This window comes from Talpa occidentalis, unplaced genomic scaffold, assembly GCF_014898055.3.
Source record: "Talpa occidentalis isolate TD23 unplaced genomic scaffold, MPIMG_talOcc4v2.1 talOcc4.5, whole genome shotgun sequence".
Lineage (NCBI taxonomy): Eukaryota > Metazoa > Chordata > Mammalia > Eulipotyphla > Talpidae > Talpa > Talpa occidentalis.
The window spans coordinates 99936718-99955581 of record NW_023604861.1 but is presented as its reverse complement, the minus strand read 5'-3'; the positions used below and the strand labels follow the sequence as shown (position 1 = coordinate 99955581).

The 18864-nt window shown below is 37.3% G+C and overlaps 1 protein-coding gene across 4 annotated transcripts in view; it reads left to right on the top strand.

Annotated features, from left to right (window-relative positions):
- The window catches only part of MGAT4A (alpha-1,3-mannosyl-glycoprotein 4-beta-N-acetylglucosaminyltransferase A), a 74346-nt gene extending 59143 nt beyond the window's left edge, over positions 1–15203 (top strand). For 2 of the 4 annotated variants that reach the window (XM_037527915.2, XM_037527916.2), the window contains 6 exons: positions 139–246; positions 371–564; positions 2113–2191; positions 3109–3175; positions 9034–9146; positions 12796–15203. In XM_037527915.2, coding sequence (XP_037383812.1) covers positions 139–246; positions 371–564; positions 2113–2191; positions 3109–3175; positions 9034–9146; positions 12796–12828 — 594 coding nt within the window. In that variant the 3' untranslated portion in view covers positions 12829–15203. Of the gene's footprint in view, positions 1–138; positions 247–370; positions 565–2112; positions 2192–3108; positions 3201–8036; positions 8209–9033; positions 9147–9268 lie in introns of those variants that run through there. The other 2 variants (XR_008554413.1, XM_037527917.2) reach the window with 2 other exon arrangements.
- Positions 15204–18864: the final 3661 nt, after the last annotated feature.

Sequence of the window (18864 nt, the reverse complement as noted above, 5' to 3'; positions counted from 1 at the left end):
ACATATGAGACTTGGGATTATGAGCTGATGTTCGGATTTTCTTTTCAGTATTCTCCTAAAGGACTTCTCATTTTTCAGATGAGGGCAAGATTGCACTTTGTAATATAATACTAACATGAATGTTCTTTGAATATTTAGAAACATTGTGATAGACAAAAAGCAAATCTGCGAATTCGCTTCCGACCTTCCCTCTTCCAGCATGTTGGTCTGCATTCTTCACTGACAGGAAAAATCCAGAAACTTACGGTTGGTGATTTGATTTTATATTTCTCATGGCCATACAATTTGTTATTTAGTGTATAGTCATTTTTCATCTACTAAAGTAAAAATAAGCTAGATGTTGTCTAATAGCATATATCTTTCTTTCTAGGATAAAGATTATTTGAAACCATTGCTTCTTAAAATTCATGTAAACCCACCTGCAGAAGTATCTACTTCTCTGAAGGTCTACCAAGGACATACACTGGAAAAAACATACATGGGAGAGGATTTCTTCTGGGCTATCACCCCAGTAGCTGGAGATTATATCATTTTTAAATTTGATAAGCCAGTCAATGTAGAAAGGTTGGTGATTATTGAGAGAGTTACAAACCAGGTCTCTTATTCATAATGTGACTAAGGATGGAAATTTTTGTGTGTATAACGGATGTGAGGAGACAGTGCATCCCATGCGGGTTATAAATTACATGTCCTACAACTCAGTAACAAAATGGGTGTGCTATTTTCAGATAGATCAGCGTTTAGCATGTTTGAAAAATTCTCTTTATAAATGTATATTTAATATAGACTTAAAACTTTATGTAGAACTTTATGTAGAACTCTCCCTCAAAATCTCAAATTAGTTTTCATGTTCTTACCCTAGACTATCCCTTAAAATGGAAAACTTTAAAACTTTGAGAGTTATTGATTAGTCCAGCAGTTTGGTCAAAAGATAAATCTGATAGACTATAACAGTTCATAGTCAGTGGTTCTGCAAATGCTGGGTTATTTTTAGTGCACTGTGGAAGAATTTGTTGTTAGTTTTGCATATAGACAAGATAGGAATGGCCTGTGGTTATATGAACCAGTATCCTAAGTCGAAGGTGCTTTGTAAAAAATAACTCTGAAAATGCTGGAATTGTTGGTATAGCTAAGGAGGAGCTTCTTAGTAGGGCTCCCTAGCCTATGCATTTGAAAATCAAATACTTATCAAAGATGATTTCTGCCCACAAATACCATATTTGAACTATTTTATAACATTGCTGTAACTATTGCTTAGTGGGTATTTTTAACATGCATTGTGCTTTTTGTCAGTTTTCACAAGCTTCTTGGTACAGTCCTATTAGATAGATGGGAATGTCTCCAGTGTACAAAGGAAGCTCAGGCTCAGAAAGCTAATGTTTCATGCTAAAGGGGGAGATTCTAGAAAATGACAGACCCAGGATTTAGATCCAGGTCTTTTTAACTCCTAATCATAAACTATTAAGTTCTAGAATTAAAACTGAAGTGTACTTTGTATGCCCTATCTAATTTCCACCCTCTCCCACACAGTATCAAACAGTGAGAGCATTATACTCACACCCAGAGTATTTTATACTTGCCACAGTATGTCTTGTAATCTGTCATTATTCAAATGTTTGTTAATAGAATATTGACAAATGGAATTATTCAGACATTTAGAATTGCCTAACTTTCAGTCTGCTAATGTCTAAAATTATTTGTATTGGATAAAACTAGCCTTTGAACTAGCCATGACCAGTACCTGGCCTGATGAAAATTTTCTCTGATATGATGAAATCACTACAATTTTGATTACTCTTCAGATGTTTTATATTTAAACTAAGGTAAATATTGCATTTAAAGTAATGTGAAACTGTCATCATTAAAAATAAATCCATTAAGTACATTATTAAGGAACAAGCAAGCCCCTTCCTGACCGAAGGAACAGCCTATCACCCAGGAGTCACGCCTGGACCTGTAAGTCCCTGCTGAGTGACATGCCCTTACCCCAGACCCGGTTTCCTTGGCTCCACAGTCAGTGTGGCTTGGAAAGCTTTCTCTGAGTCAATGCTGTCATCTTAAATCTTTTGTAAAGTCTAGTCTGATCCCTTATTTTTATGTTTGTATTTTCAGTTATTTATTCCACAGTGGCAACCAAGAACATCCAGGAGATATTCTGCTGAACACAACTGTGGAAGTTTTGCCTTTTAAGGTATGACTAAAATTTTTCCTTACTCTTTCTTAAAACTAATACCAGTAGACTTGGTCTGAGGCTATTCTTATTAATGAGGCAAAAGAAGAGTCCATGATTGCAGAAACTCAGTGGTAAGTAATACTAATTTTTTAAAAAATATGGAACACCTACTGTGTTGTCCTGTTTGCCTTATTCATAGAAAAAGCCTTTATGTTGTTTCCTACTGGGAAATAACTTGGAAATTTGCACTAGAAAAGAAAATCTTTTTTCTACTTCAGGGTTTACCTGCTGTTTGTTTTTTGAGTCTCAAAATGCCATGTAGTTTTAATGCCTATTGATGAATATACAGAATTAATTTATTGGTCTCTAAAGAATGCTTCGGGGCCTCCCCTGGTGGTGCAGTGGTTGAGCGCTGGGCAGCAGCACTGGTTCAATCCCCAGCTGCAGGCGAGGGTCCCACATGGCGCAACAGACCTCTCCTGTTGCACCTGCTCCTCCCCTCAGCAGGGTGCCTCGGTCCTTCTGCCTGTTCTGCTCCCTGCTCTGGCTCTGGTGAATTCTCTCACCCTCCCGCACTTCTGACTGTACCCAGTGCTTGTATAAATAAACAAATCTTTTTTTAAAAAAAGAATGCTTAGAATTCCAGAAGGTAGCACACACGGTTGTTTAATTGTGAATATGTTTAATGAAAAATAGTGTTCTGTTTAACTGACTTAAATTTAAAACAATTAAAATCTCACCACCAATATGTTAGACTCAGATGATGGTTACAAAAAAAAAATACTTTTGTATTGATGTGCCTTTTAAGGTTCAAGACTGAGATGACATAGCTGTGCCACAAATGTCACTTTTATTTTTATTAAGGTATTTTGACTAACTTAACTTTGTTCTTAAAAGTAATTATTTGTAAAATTAATTTTTTTGTTCTATTTTAGCATGACGGTTTGGAGATAAGCAAAGAGACCAAAGACAAACGATTAGAAGATGGTTATTTCAGAATAGGTAATACCTACTTTAAACTAGTAAAATATCCTTTACTCTCCTTGACTTTACTCCTGAGTAATTTTAAATTCTTTGCAGATGTTAAACATTTTAAGGATTACAGTTAGCACCATACTCCAAGTCTTTGGTTCTTGTGTTTTAGTACTTATGTTAGTTTGACCAAAATAAGATTTCAGATAAAGGGTTCATTTACTGGTTCTTCTTTCTCCTTCTGCCAGTTATTTCATTGTTGATACTCAGTGTGGATAATCTGTCCTCAGCTGGATCTGCAGCCTTATCCTCGGTAACCTTAGCTACTCTCATTGGCTTAGCAACCATGTACCAGAATCTATGCTGCTAGCCCTCCCCGCCCTCCTGGCCTTTAGATCTACTTTGAAGTGCCGCACATGGCTACCTGGAGGCCACATAGCCACCTCCGAGCATCTGTAATACGGACATTTCCTTAATGGTCATCACATTTTTGCTTTCACTCTTCATCTAGTCACCTAACCTTGGGAGATAGCCCAAACACTCACCCGACAGGACCTGAGCATTAGCATAAAATACGCCATCTATTTATATAGTCACCCTCTCAGTGCTGTGGTCCTCTGCCTCTGTTTCTGAATCAGTACATGGTTATGTATTTTCTTTTACTTAAAACAAATTAATGCTTTTCTTAGTGGTAAACTAGAGAGAATATCGGTAAATTAATATTGCAAGTATAGTGTATAGATACATTCTTATAACTCTCCAGAGCAGTTTTACATTGGATGAGTGACATTCGGTTGTTGCCGCAATGCTTGTACCATAACCCTGACTAATTTCAGTGTAATTTTGGTAGATGAGTTTAATTACTTCCATATTTGGGTTGTATCTTATCTCACCTATAGAAATATACGTAAAATTAGCTGAGTATTCTGGCATTTATAACCCATATTGTTGACTATTTAATTTCTGAGAATGTGTTCTAGATCATGAAAATTGCTTAGGAAATTGAGACTCTATGTTAAATATCTGTGCAGAAATTTGAGGATAATGACTAACACATAAATTCATAGGTCTTTGGAACTAGAAGATAACTTATGGCTCATCAAACCTAAAACCTTGTGTATCAAAAGCATCAGAAACAAAGAGCAACTAATTTTTTTTTTTTTTAACATAAAAAATGTCGCCTTCTCCTGACCCTGCCTTAGGGAACAGGTGTGTGAGGGACTTTGCGATCTTCTTCCTGGCAAGACAACCATAACTGGTGAAAATTATTTAAAAATATACAACAAATGGAGAAACATTTACTCATGAAAATCTACGAAATTTCAGTAGGAGCATTAAGAATCTGGCCTGTAAGCCTTGACATGCTCCACGTTGCCCAAGTTCAGTGAGACAGAAGCCCTGCTGTCGTGGGACCTAGGACCAAGGACACTAGACTCTCGCTAACTCCCATCTGGGGCACATTGGGTATCTTCCTAGAAAGGCAGGTCATCAGCTGTGTTCCAGAGCTGCCCCCCTTCATCCTGACCTCTGTCCCAGGGCAGGAGCTCTGTCGCAGGCACTGCAGGTGAGCCTGTGTACTCAGCCTTTGTGGCCCCCAGCACACCTGTGTCTGCACACTGGGAGGTGCAAGCCAAGAAAACGAAGGGCTGCTTGAAAACCTAGTGTTCTGCTCATGAACCAGGGTGTTCACTCCAGAAGTGGATGGCTGTGCCTGAATGTAGTGCAGAGACTTTCTCCAGGGGAGAGGCAGACCTTAGCGCACACAACTCTGTTGCTCTCCCTAAAGGGAATGACTTATTTGAAAAAGAGCTTGGAAAATTTTAGGCCTAAGGGCATTGTGGAAAAACAGTGGAGATTTTTGGTAGAGATCAATTAAGAGGAGACTGGTAGCAATGTACAAGCTAAACTTTAGCCCATCCAGAAGTTTGACACAGAGAACCAGGGAGAGAGGGAGCTAATGAGAGCCTCCTCTGGTGGGAACTAGTCAAAAGACTGGCCCTGCAAAGGATCTGGACTGAATTGGCTCAGACTGTACAGCAGCTTAAGTCTGAAGGTGTTAAAAACAATAGACAATCGGCTAGTAATCAGCGGTTGAAGCTGGGGTAGTTTAGACAGGTGTGGTGGGATAGCTGAGGGCAGTCTTGTGAAAGAGATGCAGTCGTCCTCCCTCCTCTGGAAAATATGTTTAAGATTCCCACGGATGCCTGAAAATACAGATAGTATCAATCTCTCTACTGTCTCTTCCTCTACATGCCCACCTATGATAAGGCATGATTTATAAATTAAGACACAGAAGAGATTAATAATAATGACCAGCAAAATAGAACCGTTATAACAATATACTATAATGAAAGTTTTGTGGGTGTGATTCTCTCAGTATCCTATTGTACCTTAGTATTTTTGGACAGCTGTTGAACATGGGTAACAAACTATGGAAAGCAAAACCATGGATCAGGGGGTACTGCCTTACTGATTTACTGTATGGTACAGTTAGGAGAAGGCAAAAGAGTCTTCTACAGTGAAAGACTGGGAGTGGAAGAAGGAAGGAATGGGCCACCAGTGAGAGTGTGGCGGCAGGAGGTCCACAGAGGGCATGACCTCTCAGTGCCAGGATTTGGGAATTTCAGTGTTTAGACACTTTCTCTTCATTATTCCCTTCTTTCTTCTCTTTTAACACCCACCTACTAGCCATTGGGTTACGGACAAAAGTTAAATTTGTTTGGAAATATAATGCATGCATGAGGCACCAAATGCAGATTTAAAGGGGTGAACATAAGTCTGCTGCCCACATCCCCTCCTTCCCAGCGCTCCTCAGGCAAGTCCTACAGTGTGTCCCTCCAGAAATGCTCAGACACAAAAATGAGAGTATATTCTTCAAGACAAACATAAGTAACATACTTTACAGCCTTGTTCTTGTTTCACTGAACAAAATGCAAATGTACATGTGCAAAGATGAGCATTAAAAAATATATATTTCCAATGCACAAAAACGCATGCCTATCTAGATAGCTGAGGATTTGCCAGGTTAGTTGTTTTTCCCTAATATTGTCGTTCCCCCTTCCACCAAGGGTGCTGAATTTTGTGGTTACCATTTTCACATGGGGCTTTTATTATATGTGTGCAGTATATCCTGAACAATACACAGTGTTATTTTGTTTGTTTTTTAAATGTGACATAGTAGGATTCTATGGTTACACTTTGTTTTTTCTGTCACCATGTGTGAGATTCACCCATGTGCAAGTGTATCCTTATGGCTCATTCTCACTGCTGTGTCCATTTCATGGATGAATGTATTTCTGTTTAGTCATAAATTTGTTTCCATCTTTTTGCGATTATATAACAATGCTGAGTTGAATATTTATGCACATGAATGCGAGCTTATCAACAGTATGTACTTAGATTTGGAAGCAAGACTTCAGCTGCATTACCGTCAGCTTAACTTCATTCTTTTTCTCCTTCATTCTTTTATTTGACTGTTATATTCTCTTCTACTAGCCTATCATAATTTAGCCAGGTTTGTAGTGTTGGGCAGGTTGTTTGCATTTTTTGCTGCAGGGTATATGTATTTCTTTTGCACATGTAAGAGTATATTTACTGGATAAAATTGCTAGATGAAAGTATTTTAATGAGGCCAGTTATATAATTTGGTAATTATTTTTCCAATGACATGAGCCTATCAGGTGACAGTATCAGATACCTCATTTGTTCAACTGTTTCAAGCTTCACAGTGCTTTTCAGCCCTGAGTCCCCTAACTCAATATTCAGTACTACTTTTGTGTCGCACATACTCCACCCTATGTATGGAGACACTTTAATGAATTAAGTCTATAGTAATTTGAGTACAGAAATAAGAAGTTTGTAAGTTTGACATTTTACATACAAATGAAAGCAAACCTTTTCTGGTAAAGTCTTCCATTTGAATGTATCTTACCTTGCTATCGGCCTGTAAGACTTTAGAAGAGACTGCATCATTGTTAGCACGATGGTCACAAGCTAGCCTTTGGGCCCTAACTGGCCACTGCCTCTTCTACAGTCCCTGAGCTGACAACCTTTAAAAGATTTTTTTTTTTTTCATTTTTAAATGGTTGGAAAGTAGAGTCATTTTAAATAATAAACGCGAAAATTATATAAAACTCAAATTTCAGTCTCCATAAATAAAATTCTGTTGGAATACAGCCGTGCTCATTTGTTTATGTATTGTCTGTGTGCTTTACTGCTACCCCAGCAGGGATGAGTAGCAGAGATAGAGGGGGTGTTCTCATTGCTTCCAGCAATGAGACTTTGTAAGTCACAGTGAAGCACATATAATGTGACCCTGTTTGCAATGTCACACATACCATCATATTGTGATATTTTTTAAAAAAGTACCAGTGCTTTTTCATGTCAGAACAAGAGAAGTGGACTTTGAATTCTGTGCTTTTTAACACAGTGGGATGTGGATTATTTTATAAGATGCAGTATCAGGTCATTAGAGTGATTGTATGCAATGACACAATAGCTAAAGATACAATTCCATACTGTGCACCCAGAATGGCATTCCCAACTCACAGGATAGAAATGACCAGAAACATTAGAAAATGTAGTGTCTCATCACAGCAAAATCTTTGTACAAAAATAAAAATTCAAATGAGGCTACACCTAAAGTGAGCTTCCGGGTGACTCATGTGTTAGGCAACCAGGTTAAACCATTTACCAATGGTGAGTTAATTGATCATGTTTAGTTGTAGCAATGAACGATATGTGTGCGAAGAAAATAAACTCAATGAAACTATTGGCTTTCTACAGTAACAGTTGTTTGAAGAGTGAGGCCATTGGAAACAATATCAGTAATGAAAAACAATACAAGTTATTTTGAGTACTTTTCCTTGACTCTTGATGAATTGACAGATACTTCCCAGTTGTTATTTGGAGTCAATGCCAAGTTTGAAGTGACTGAAGAATTGGCCTCTGAATAGTCTATGTGGAACAAGTGTAGGCATGAATATAGTCAAATACAGTCGAGAAAACATAAATTCAGTACAGCCTGAAGTGGAAGCTGCTAAGAAGTGTCACAGCAGATGATGGTAAAAATATCTGGAGAAGGCTTAGTTGGATAAATTTACAAAGCTTGTGAAAATGTAAGATGTTTAAAGCCTATGGTTTATTATTCATCAGTAGGTACTTTAAAGACAATTGAATCTGTCATGTATAATTACTTTATTGAACCAGAAGTGTCAGCTGTGAATTTGATTCACTCTCATGTGCCTTATCATCATTGCTTCTCAAAACTTTTGTTAGAAAAAAAGAAAAATTAGGCACAGAACATGTTACTTTTAATAGAAGTTCTTGGTTAGATTCTTATAGGAGAATTTTTTTAGTTGTATTTATAATGAAGTTTTATGTTGGAACTGTCTAGAGGGGGTGTCACTTAATTCTTTCTAGGTGTGACCCTAGAATGAATATATACCTTGATTGAGCTGAAGGCCAGCCACTGAATGTATGTTGGATTAAAACCTTGAGGGTTAAATTCAATAATAACAAATTTCAAAGAGGTTAGACTTAGTGATGGTGGAGAGTGATATTTTGGTAAGGTTTGGCTAAGTCACATTTTGCTGAAAACCTGTCTGCTAAAACATTATTGATCCAGGAACAACTATAATTTTGTTTTTTGAAATTTACTGTAAGAAAAAGTATAGCTCTGCCTAGTGAAGTAGGTTGCTTCTAATGTTTAAGCATTTACTACATGAAAATTTGAAAAGCTGAAGAAAACTAGAAGAAAAAAAATTCATCCATGCCCTGTCTAAAGACATCCACTAGAAGTGTTTTGATATTTTCCTTCCCAGCTTTCAGTGATATTTTATGTGCAGTTGTTTTAGTGTACCCAGCAAGTGTTGATTTTTATTTTGAAGGAAAATTTGAGAATGGTGTTGCAGAAGGAATGGTGGATCCCAGTCTAAACCCCATTTCAGCTTTTCGACTTTCAGTTATTCAGAATTCTGCTGTTTGGGCCATTCTCAATGAGGTAAGACAGTATACTAAATCAATGAAACAGATACTATATATTAAACATTTTGATTTCTTGTTTAAGGTATTTTGAAATTCAGAGTTGATAGCTTTATTGTACTTTTCACTCTTGTATTTCAGATTCATATTAAAAAAGTCACCAACTGATCATCTCCTAAGAAACCAATACATTTTTTTCCTGTGAAGCTGTTAAAGTTCATTAAGCATGTACCTTTTTTTTTTTTTTTTAAACTTGAACACTACCTCTTGTGAAATCTACTGTAGATAAGATGATTGTCATTTCCACTCGGAAAGTGAATCTCCCATGGATAATTGTATTTGTTCGAACCTAAGCTGTCCTCCAATTTTAACTTGACTCAAACATTTTACAGCTATGATAGCCTGTTAATATGACTTGTACTATTTTGGTATTATACTAATACATAAGAGTTGTACATATTGTTACATTCCTTAAATTTGAGAACAAATAATGTTAAATACATTTTATGAAGGGGGTACTTTTGAAGTTCATTTATTTTACTATTATAGACCCTCTTTTATAGATTATCAGGGATTATATATATAAATATATAAATATATAAATATACAGAAAATGCTATGGAGTTAATTTATTAGAAAAACTTAAGAAGTACATATTTTTGTGCAGTAAATTTTTGAATTGATACTTTTTTCGAAAACCAGTTCCTTGCTTTTTTAAGTTCTTTCTATAATTTTCGTTGTAAATGCAAGCATTACAAATTAATGCCATTTTTCAAATGCACTGCCATTTAAGAATGATTCTAGGTTGATTTCCTAACTGAAGTACTTTTATACTCACAGTGATTCTCAACAAAATATTTTCAAAGGCATTTGTCATTCCGTAAAGCCAAGATTTTAAAGACCAATGTCCTTCTTGAGGGTTATTTTACTATACTGTGTATGGTGTATAGCCACAAAAAAAAATTGGTCTAATAAATTTTAACTTGCAGGGGTGATGCATTCAACACAAATGATCATAGACTTAATGCTTTTCCTCTGATATGTAAAATGACAAACTCTTCTTTGATTTTAAATCTCTGTCTTTAATCCATGAGTTAGATGCATTCTCTCTTTTCTCGTTGATACTTTTGTATCTATTCTAATGAGTTCAGACAAACTTTTAGAGGTAATGCTAGTGTATTGGTTTAATTGTAATGGGCTTAATTTTAAAGAAAAATTATAACACTGGTTTTTTGGTGAAAATAATTGTAGCAGTTGTATGTTTATTCCAAAATGATTTATTCTATTGCATTATGAACTATAAGCAGCTTACTAGCATTATGACTGTGTCCAAAGAGTTTACTATTCTTAAACATGCAATCCCAAATATTACTATCATAAACAACCTTAGCAATCAGTGATCTTTATGAAGTATTTCACTTAAAAAAATACATGAATTATCAACATAGTTCCCAGCTAGCCTGCTTTGCTGTGCTGAGACCTCAGGTGTTTGGAGGTTCCATGCCTTTAGCCGGAAGAATGTCACCCAGTTACGTAGTTTCCTGAACAAATAGCTTCCAGACAGCCTCGTTTTTTGTGCCATGTTAGGAAGTGAAAACGGTTGGGGAACACTGACAAAGTACAGTTATTTCCATTGCTCCACATTAAGATAATTTTTAACTACTTTTCATAATTAAAAAGTTACATGTTGCCAATAATGACTTTAATGTCCAAGTTCAGTTAAAAGTTTTTACTGGGGTTTTGAAATTTACTTTTCATGCTTCTCGGCCTTTTGGCTAAGATCAAGTGAAATTTACTTTTCATTTTGTCCTTTATTCTCAAATGTCCTTGGCCCAGTACCTGTGGGAAAATTTCATTTGAAAAGAATAAAATTCATTATAAACATGCTAAATTATTGTTAAAACAACTAAGTACCAGGAGGTAAAAAGCTGGAGTGGGTTTAGAAGTTCCCTTGTTTCCCTGGTCCTAAGTAGCCAACTTGGATCGCAGGAAGAAAGGCCACGCTCTGAAAGTCTCGGCAGGGCCTAGATTGTAGCTTCTTACCATTTACTAGGACTTCTCCATCTTCAGACCGAGTTGTTATCTAGCCAGCTTTTTCCTCTTTTCATTCTTAGTCTCTCCTCCCAGCTCAGCTGTCCATCCTGATCCCGAGAAGGCTTTCACCCAAATTTTGCCCACCTTGAAATGTCAAGACACTCTTGTGCCCTCCTCCTGTGACTTCATATATTAGCAGTGCCACACAGTGCTGGCACCTGCACATGGCAGATGTCCAGGCATTGTTTGGATGAGGGGACCAACTCACACACTCCAACCCCACATTCCATTCTTCTTCTTAACCCCTTTTACCTACTGCCCTTGCCCCATAGTTTACACATGCTCATCTATCCAGTTTTTGATTTATGGATCTGTGAATGTGCATGTACATGTGTGCACCTGTAATCTGACCAAACTTCACCTCCTGAGGGCAAGCCAGTAACTCAGGCTGCACCAGGTGTTCACATGGTCTCATCGTTAGCTAGCTGCTCTTTCCTCCTGTTCCCACTAGACTGGTAGAAGCAGCCGTGCTTTCCTTAAGCAAAGTAATTATAGCCATCGCCATTAGAGCTCTGTTAAGGAGTGAAGTATTAGGACAGGAGATTAGAGGTGGCGAATACCCAGAATTGAAAGTTAACACATGACATTTTGAGAGGCCACTAAACCACTTGTACCAAAATGGGGAGTGGGAAAGTGTCAAATGGTGGGATGAATCACACGTTCTTATGGCGTGGCTTGGGCATTTGCTATGCATTGTGTATCAACTATTCAGATACTAGGATTGTATTCTCCTATATAATAGCCACTAGACACATAGTGGCTATTTAAATTTACAGTAATGATACCTTCAGCTTCTCTGTCATACTAGCTACAGTTCAAGTGCTCAGTAGCCACGTGACTAGTGGCCACTGGATTGGATTTCCATCATTGCAGAGAGTTCTGTTGGACACTGTCAAGATTGCTAATGTGAATATTTTAGAAACAAGAATAGTGACTTCTAATAAAGAGGTATTAAAGACAGAAATGCAGACTATATCATAATGCAAATGATGATGAGTGTTTTGGGTGAGAAGAGAAGGGTGAGGATCTATTTCTAGGAGTTTAAGAGCCAAGATTCCTAAGTTCTTCATTACAAGTCTCATGCATTCTCTATAGCATGCACCGTACCATTCGTGTAGTCAAAAAAGAGTAACAGTTTGAGATAGTGTGTGTGAAAAGCTCTGGAAAAAGTAAATACAAACGGACTGCCTAGCATAGAGGCTTTAAAGAGCCGTGTATATTAACTCAACCATTGGAGATGTCTTTGAACAAAGATAACTTTTCAAGTCAGTGCCTATACCACTAAATAATTTAGTCACATTATTTCAGAAAACTTCAGCATGTTCTGAAGCTTGTTTTAAACCTGTCATAATGGGGAGGGGGGAAGTCCCATAACACTTCTGTCTTCTAAGTTTGGTTATATGGAAACAGCATGTTTGGAGAGAGTGCTCTAATTAATAGCAGTGTGTATTTGTAAAAGCCGGAAATCTAAGAATGACAACCCCCCCGCCCCCCAGTAACCTTGTGTAATATCTTAGCCCGTTGAATATGGGTGGAATATGTGATTACAATCCATTAATTCTATTGTTACACAGCCAGAGGAGATTGTCTGGGGGCAGCTATTCTAATCATGTGAGCCCTTAAAAAGCAGAGTTTTCTCAGACTGGTAACAGAAGTTTGAAATTCAAAGCAGAAGGACTCAAGGCAGCATTGCTGGTGTAAGATGGAGATGGCCACATGAGAAGAAATGCAGATGGCCTTAAGGAACTAAGAGAAGCCTCAGCTGGGGAATGGAAGGGAATGGAAGCTGCAGTCCTGCTGTCACGGGAACTGAATTCAGCCAACAACCTGAATAAGCCTGCAGATGGATTCTCCTCCAGCAGGGGGGCCTGTCCCTCCAACACCTTGGTCCCTGCCTTGTGAGATCTGAAGCACAGAACTCAGTGAAGACTGCCTGGAGTTCTGGCCTACAGAGCTGTAAATTCATGATGATTTGTTATACAGCACTAGAAAATGAGTACAATAATAAAATAGGAAAAGGCTTCATCCTTAATTCCCTTTAGTATGTTGGATATTTCCTGGTAAATGCATGAATAAAGTCTTATGTTGCCAAATCATGTACCTGGGCCTCATCTGGGATTTCTCTGCCAGAAGTCGTAAATAGTATTTGTTGGACGTTTGCTGGCAGAAACTTGCAGCATTTTTATAGTATTTCATAAAGGAATTGCTAGAACGTGATTATAGGAGTAGGATACAGTGTATAAGGAGTCTCTTTTTCTATTCAGGTTATTTTGCTGATGTAGCCTGCTCCCAACTTGTTGGTATTTAAGAATGGTGGAGAGTGGCATTTTAAATATATTACTAAATTTAGAGAAAAAAACTTCTGTCATTGTGTAGGCTCTCGTAATCTACTCTGCATGGATTTACCTTTTTTTTAAAATCCAAACTTTTTTGTGTTAAGCACAGATCAAATTTATATGTACCAATAAAATTTCTGTACTTTGCAAATATTTTCCAAAATACCTGCTCCCACGCCATTAATTGCTAATGAATCTTAGTTTGCCTAGTAATTTTGTGCTTATGTTTACAGTATTGCCATTGCCTTGAAATAGATGGAAAATGAGAGGTTAAGTCTGTTATATGTCAGAAATTTGAGCCAGTCATATCTGAGTGTTCTAGGAGGACTAAATGTCCAATCTCTTATAGGAAATTTCCCAAGCTATTTAGCGGTATTTATAGTGTGTGAAATTTAGGTTAACTTACTAGATAGTTGTAAAATTTTAAATTACTAATCTTAACACATATATGCCATAAGTAGTATGCTCTTTATTTCTTTAATGCAGATGAACATACATGCTGAAAAGGCTACTACCATAGTATTTTTTAATAAGGATTCTGTTATACATAACCATGTCAGTATCCGCATATAAACTCTTCTTACCTGAAACATACACTTCACCAGTTTGGGCACTAACTAGATCATTTTCAATGGAACAAAGAAGGAAGAGCTGGCACTTCAGAGTGTTCTGAGTTGAAAATTTAGAAGACATTGCTCAAGAAAGTCAGCTGAGTGTTGAATGGAAAGCACTTTCTGCAAGGGATCATTCCCACTGTTGTTAACACTGAACTAAAAATGTAAAGAATAGTGGTGCTAAAATTGTTTAAAAATAGAATTGTTTTGTTGTTTGTATTTTAATATTCTTGGACATCAGGAAAGCTAGCTTATCATTTGTTCCTCATTGTCTCATGATACTAGTATTCAGCAAATTGCTTGGAATCAAAGGTTTGGCACTTTAATTAGCATTCCATCATTTACTTTAAATGCTCAGTTTGCTGAAATTGGGTGAAAAATACCTTTGAAGACATAGTCTCTGAGCCTTAAAGATGGCTGATATGGACAGCACTATAATATGCACTGCCAACAGATATGATACTGTGAAGACAGTAATGTTTCCCAAGAAAAGATCTGGATATCAGCTATTGTAAAACATAATTTTACAATTATGTTTCATTTATGAAATGAAAAAAAGTGGGTTTTTTTTGTTTTTTTCTTTTCGGACAACACTTTCCTTTAGAAAGGTCTTCACATTTGGGGATGTTTCTGGAAAGCACCCCTTGGAGAAGCTGCCTGAGGAATTACTTTTCCAGGTTGTACTAGGTTTTTATTCCTTCTTAAATGTACATATTTTCCTTAACAATGTCTTCATTAGTTGAATGGACACTATCTGTAGTAATATTTTAGGGTACCTGTTGAATTAAAGGAAGATTTTCAAATTGCTGCTATCATTGAAAATCTAATAACTGGTCCTGTTGACTGTGCCTTTCATCACTATTTCTCTGTGCCACACCGTTCATGTGTATTTGAAATAAAGAAGTTTAAAAAGCCATGCCGAATTCAAGATTGCTTCTAATAGGTACAACTTGATGAGTAGCAAGACTTACTATTTTCACACCGATATAATAAAGAAAACAGGAGTGAATTGTATATGTGGGTTTTGGAGTGTCTTTGAAGGAAAAAAAGGCTAAATGTTCATGATAATATCCAATATATGAGAAGCTTACCACCTGTATTTTCTTCTAGGAGTTTTATATTTCAGGTCTTATATTCAAGGCGCCATCCTCGTTAGCATAGTGTAAGTATCCCTGCCTGTCAGGTCTTACATTCAAGTCCGATTTTAATCCATTTTGAGGTAATTTTTTGTGTATGGTGTAAGTTTTTCCCACACCCTGTATTGAACGCTGCCCTTTCCCCACTGGATTTTCCTGTCTCCGTTGTCATGCGTAGAAGTTGACCATGTATGAGTGGTGGTTTTCCTGGGTTCTCTGTTCTGTCCCATTGGTGTATGTATCTGTTTGTGCCAATACTGTACTGTTGTGATTCCTAGTTTTACAATACAGTTTGAAGTCGGAACACATCCCTCCGCATTTGTTTTTTTCAAGATTATTTAGGATATTGGGGACTTCTGTGATTCCATACAAAATTTTAGTACAATTCTAGTTGTGTGAAAAAATGCCATTGGAATTTTGGTAGGGATTGCACTGAATTTATGTATTGCTTTGGGTTATTGCGATATTTAACAATATCCGTGCAATCTGCAAACACAGTATCTTTCCATTTGTCTTTTTTCATTTTCATCAGTATCTTATAGTTTTCACTGTTTACGTCTTTCACCTCAGTTGTATTTATTACTGGGTATTTTAATCTTTCAAGACTATTGTAAAGGGATTGTGTTGTTTCCATTTCGGATAGTTCATTGTTGATGTATAGTAATGTCACTGATTCTTGTATATTGGTTTTGTGCCCTGCAACTTTACTGAATAACAGATTTTATGGAGTCTTTTGGGTTTTCTATATATGAAATCGTATCCTCTGTAAATAGTGATGGTTTACCTTCTTTCCAATGTAGGTGCATTTTTTTCCCCTCCCCCTTGCCTAATTGCTCTGGGAAGGACTTCCTATACTATTAAAAGTCAAGAGGCAATTAGGACAGAGCATATTATTTGGAATCAAAAATTTGCAATTTGGGGATAATTGCAACAGGGTCCCAAAAAGGAAACAAAAAGGTAAGGGGTTTTATGGAAATAAAAGAGGAAGATCAGGTAAGTGGTTTAATAAAGACTTACTTGGTGCTAACAAGTGTAAGGTCCTTTGGGCTGTGCATAATTGGTTACTAATCTCTCCTTGGGCAAAAAGGCCATAATCCTTATAATCACTGTGACTCTTGCTTTATGGTTTCTCTAAACTGTTGTGGACCAATACCAGCAAAATGGTTTCTCTGGAATAGCTGTTCTGGCTCCATTTGCTATCAAGTTTATTTTGCGGTTGAATCATCCATGCATCGCCAAAATAAATCCCATTAATCATGGCGTATAATCCTTTTAATTTATTGTTGAATTTAGCTTGCTAATATTTTTTGAGGATTTTTGTTCATCAAAGATACTGGCTTATAGATTTTCTATGTGTTGTCCTTCTTGGTTGTAACATCAGAGTAATGCTGATATCATAAAATGACTTCAGAAACTGTCTCTTCAAGATCCTTTGTATTTCAGTGATATCAGTTGTAATCTTGTTTCATTTCTATTATTTATTTGCTTGTTCTTTTTTTTCTTGGTGAGTCTAGCCAGAGGTTTGTCAATTTTGTATTTTCGAAGAACCAGCTTAGTTTCATTGATCTTTTCTGTTGTCTTAATCTGTATTTCACGTATTACCTTTTGTATTTCCCTCCTGCTCACTTCGGGCTTTGTTCATTCTATTTCCTACTTCCTTTAGATATAAAGTTAGATTGTTTGAGACTTATTTCTTGAGGCAAACCTGTACTTGTAGCTTAAAACTGGCTGTATCCCACAGATTTTGGTATATTCTATTTACATTTTTATTGTATATTTTTGACTTATTTCTTCATCAACTCCATAGTAGTTGAGTAGCATGTGGTTTAATTTCAACATTTGGGTTTTTTCCAATTTTTATTTTTTTTTTGGAATACTTAAATTTCATATCATGGTGACTAGAAAAGATTTTTGATATGATTTTAATCTTAAATTTATTGAGACTTGTGTTACAGCTTAACGCAATCTGTTCTGAAGAAAGTTCCATATGCACTTGAGAAGGATGTGTATCCCACTTTTGGGTGGAATGTTCTATATAGCAGATCCTCAAAAATATTTTAAGGTTGATGTTTCATATGTGTCTCTTATGCTATCTTCATTTTTTTTTTAATTCCCATTTTTTGACTCTCTGCTTGAGTGAGATCCATCACTCTTTGTTCAAGCTCTCTGATCCATTGTTCTTTTCTCATCTGCTGTATTTCTCAGGTCAGTTATTATATGCTTCAGTTCTGTGACTTCAGTTTGGTACTTCTCTCTCCATTTAAATTCTCAGTGTTCATTCTTCCAAGTTCAGTGAGCATCCTTATGACCGTTACTTTGAATTCTTTAATGGAAATAAGCAATCTACCATGTAAGGTGCTTTCCTGAGATTTTTATCTTGTTCTTTAATTGGTACATCTTCCTATTTGCTTATTTTGCCTGACTTAGTATGTTTCTGTATTGGGCAAAACAGCGGCCTCTTCCAGTTTTGAAAAAGTGGCCTTGTGTAGGTGTCAAACCTCATTGTTTTAACTTTGACCTAGTTTTTGGTTGTGTCAACTTTTATGATTGTTTAGGCAGCCTGGTTTGTGCTTGTAAGATCCTTGATGAAGGTGTGCTGAGACGAGTCAGTATACTAAGGGGAAGGATTACTTACTACCTCATTTCAGGCTGGGAGGCCAGGTCCTAAGTAATGAGTCTTTACAGTATGCCAAGCAGGTATGATCCTTGTGGGGCTGCAGTTGTAAACCCTGCTGGCCTCCAGAACCAGTGGTAAGTGTCCGCTTGGGGTAGCTTCATGAATTGGGATTCTAAACAAGTATCTCAGAGATAATGGTGAGCTTCAGACGGGCTAAGAACAAGCACAAATATAGCATCCACTGGTTTATGTTCCAAGAGTTTCTTTGGCTCACTGAGGCCCGCTGTTTAGCTTGGGGGTGTATGTGTAGGGGGTTTGGTGGTAGGGGGCACACAGGTGAATCTACCAACTGTAGCATGATAGTAATACATTAGAACTGCACCTACCGTTCTGGCTCAAGTAGAGGCCAGTGACTGTCCACAGAGAAATTTCCAGTAGACCCCTGCCCTCCTGAGTAACCAATGAGTCTCCTTGTCTGATTTAGGCACTTTTCAAATTCCTTTTTTTTTTTTTAAAGATTTATTTTTATTTATTTATTTATACAAGCACTGGGTACAGTCAGAAGCCCGTGAGGGTGAGAGAATTCACCAGAGCCAGAGGGGAGAGCAGAGCAGGCAGAGTGACGAAGTACACTGTTGAGGGGAGCAGCGGGCGACAGGAGAGGTCTGCGCGCCATGTGGGACCCTCGCCCGGTGGCCGGGGATCGAACCGGCGCTGCAGAGGCTGCGGGCAGCTTCGCAAACCAGCGCTCAACCGCTGCGCCACCGGGGAGGCCCCAAATTGCTACTTTTGCCTGGTGCCACCAGAGTGTCTGTGGTCCTACGCTCTTTCAAAATTTTCTTAACTTCTTTCAGAAGTTTTAAAATTGGGTGGTGTTTTGGTTTTGGGGGTGGTGGGTGAGTGGAGTGGCTGTCTCTTCTAATGCAGATCCCAAAGGTTG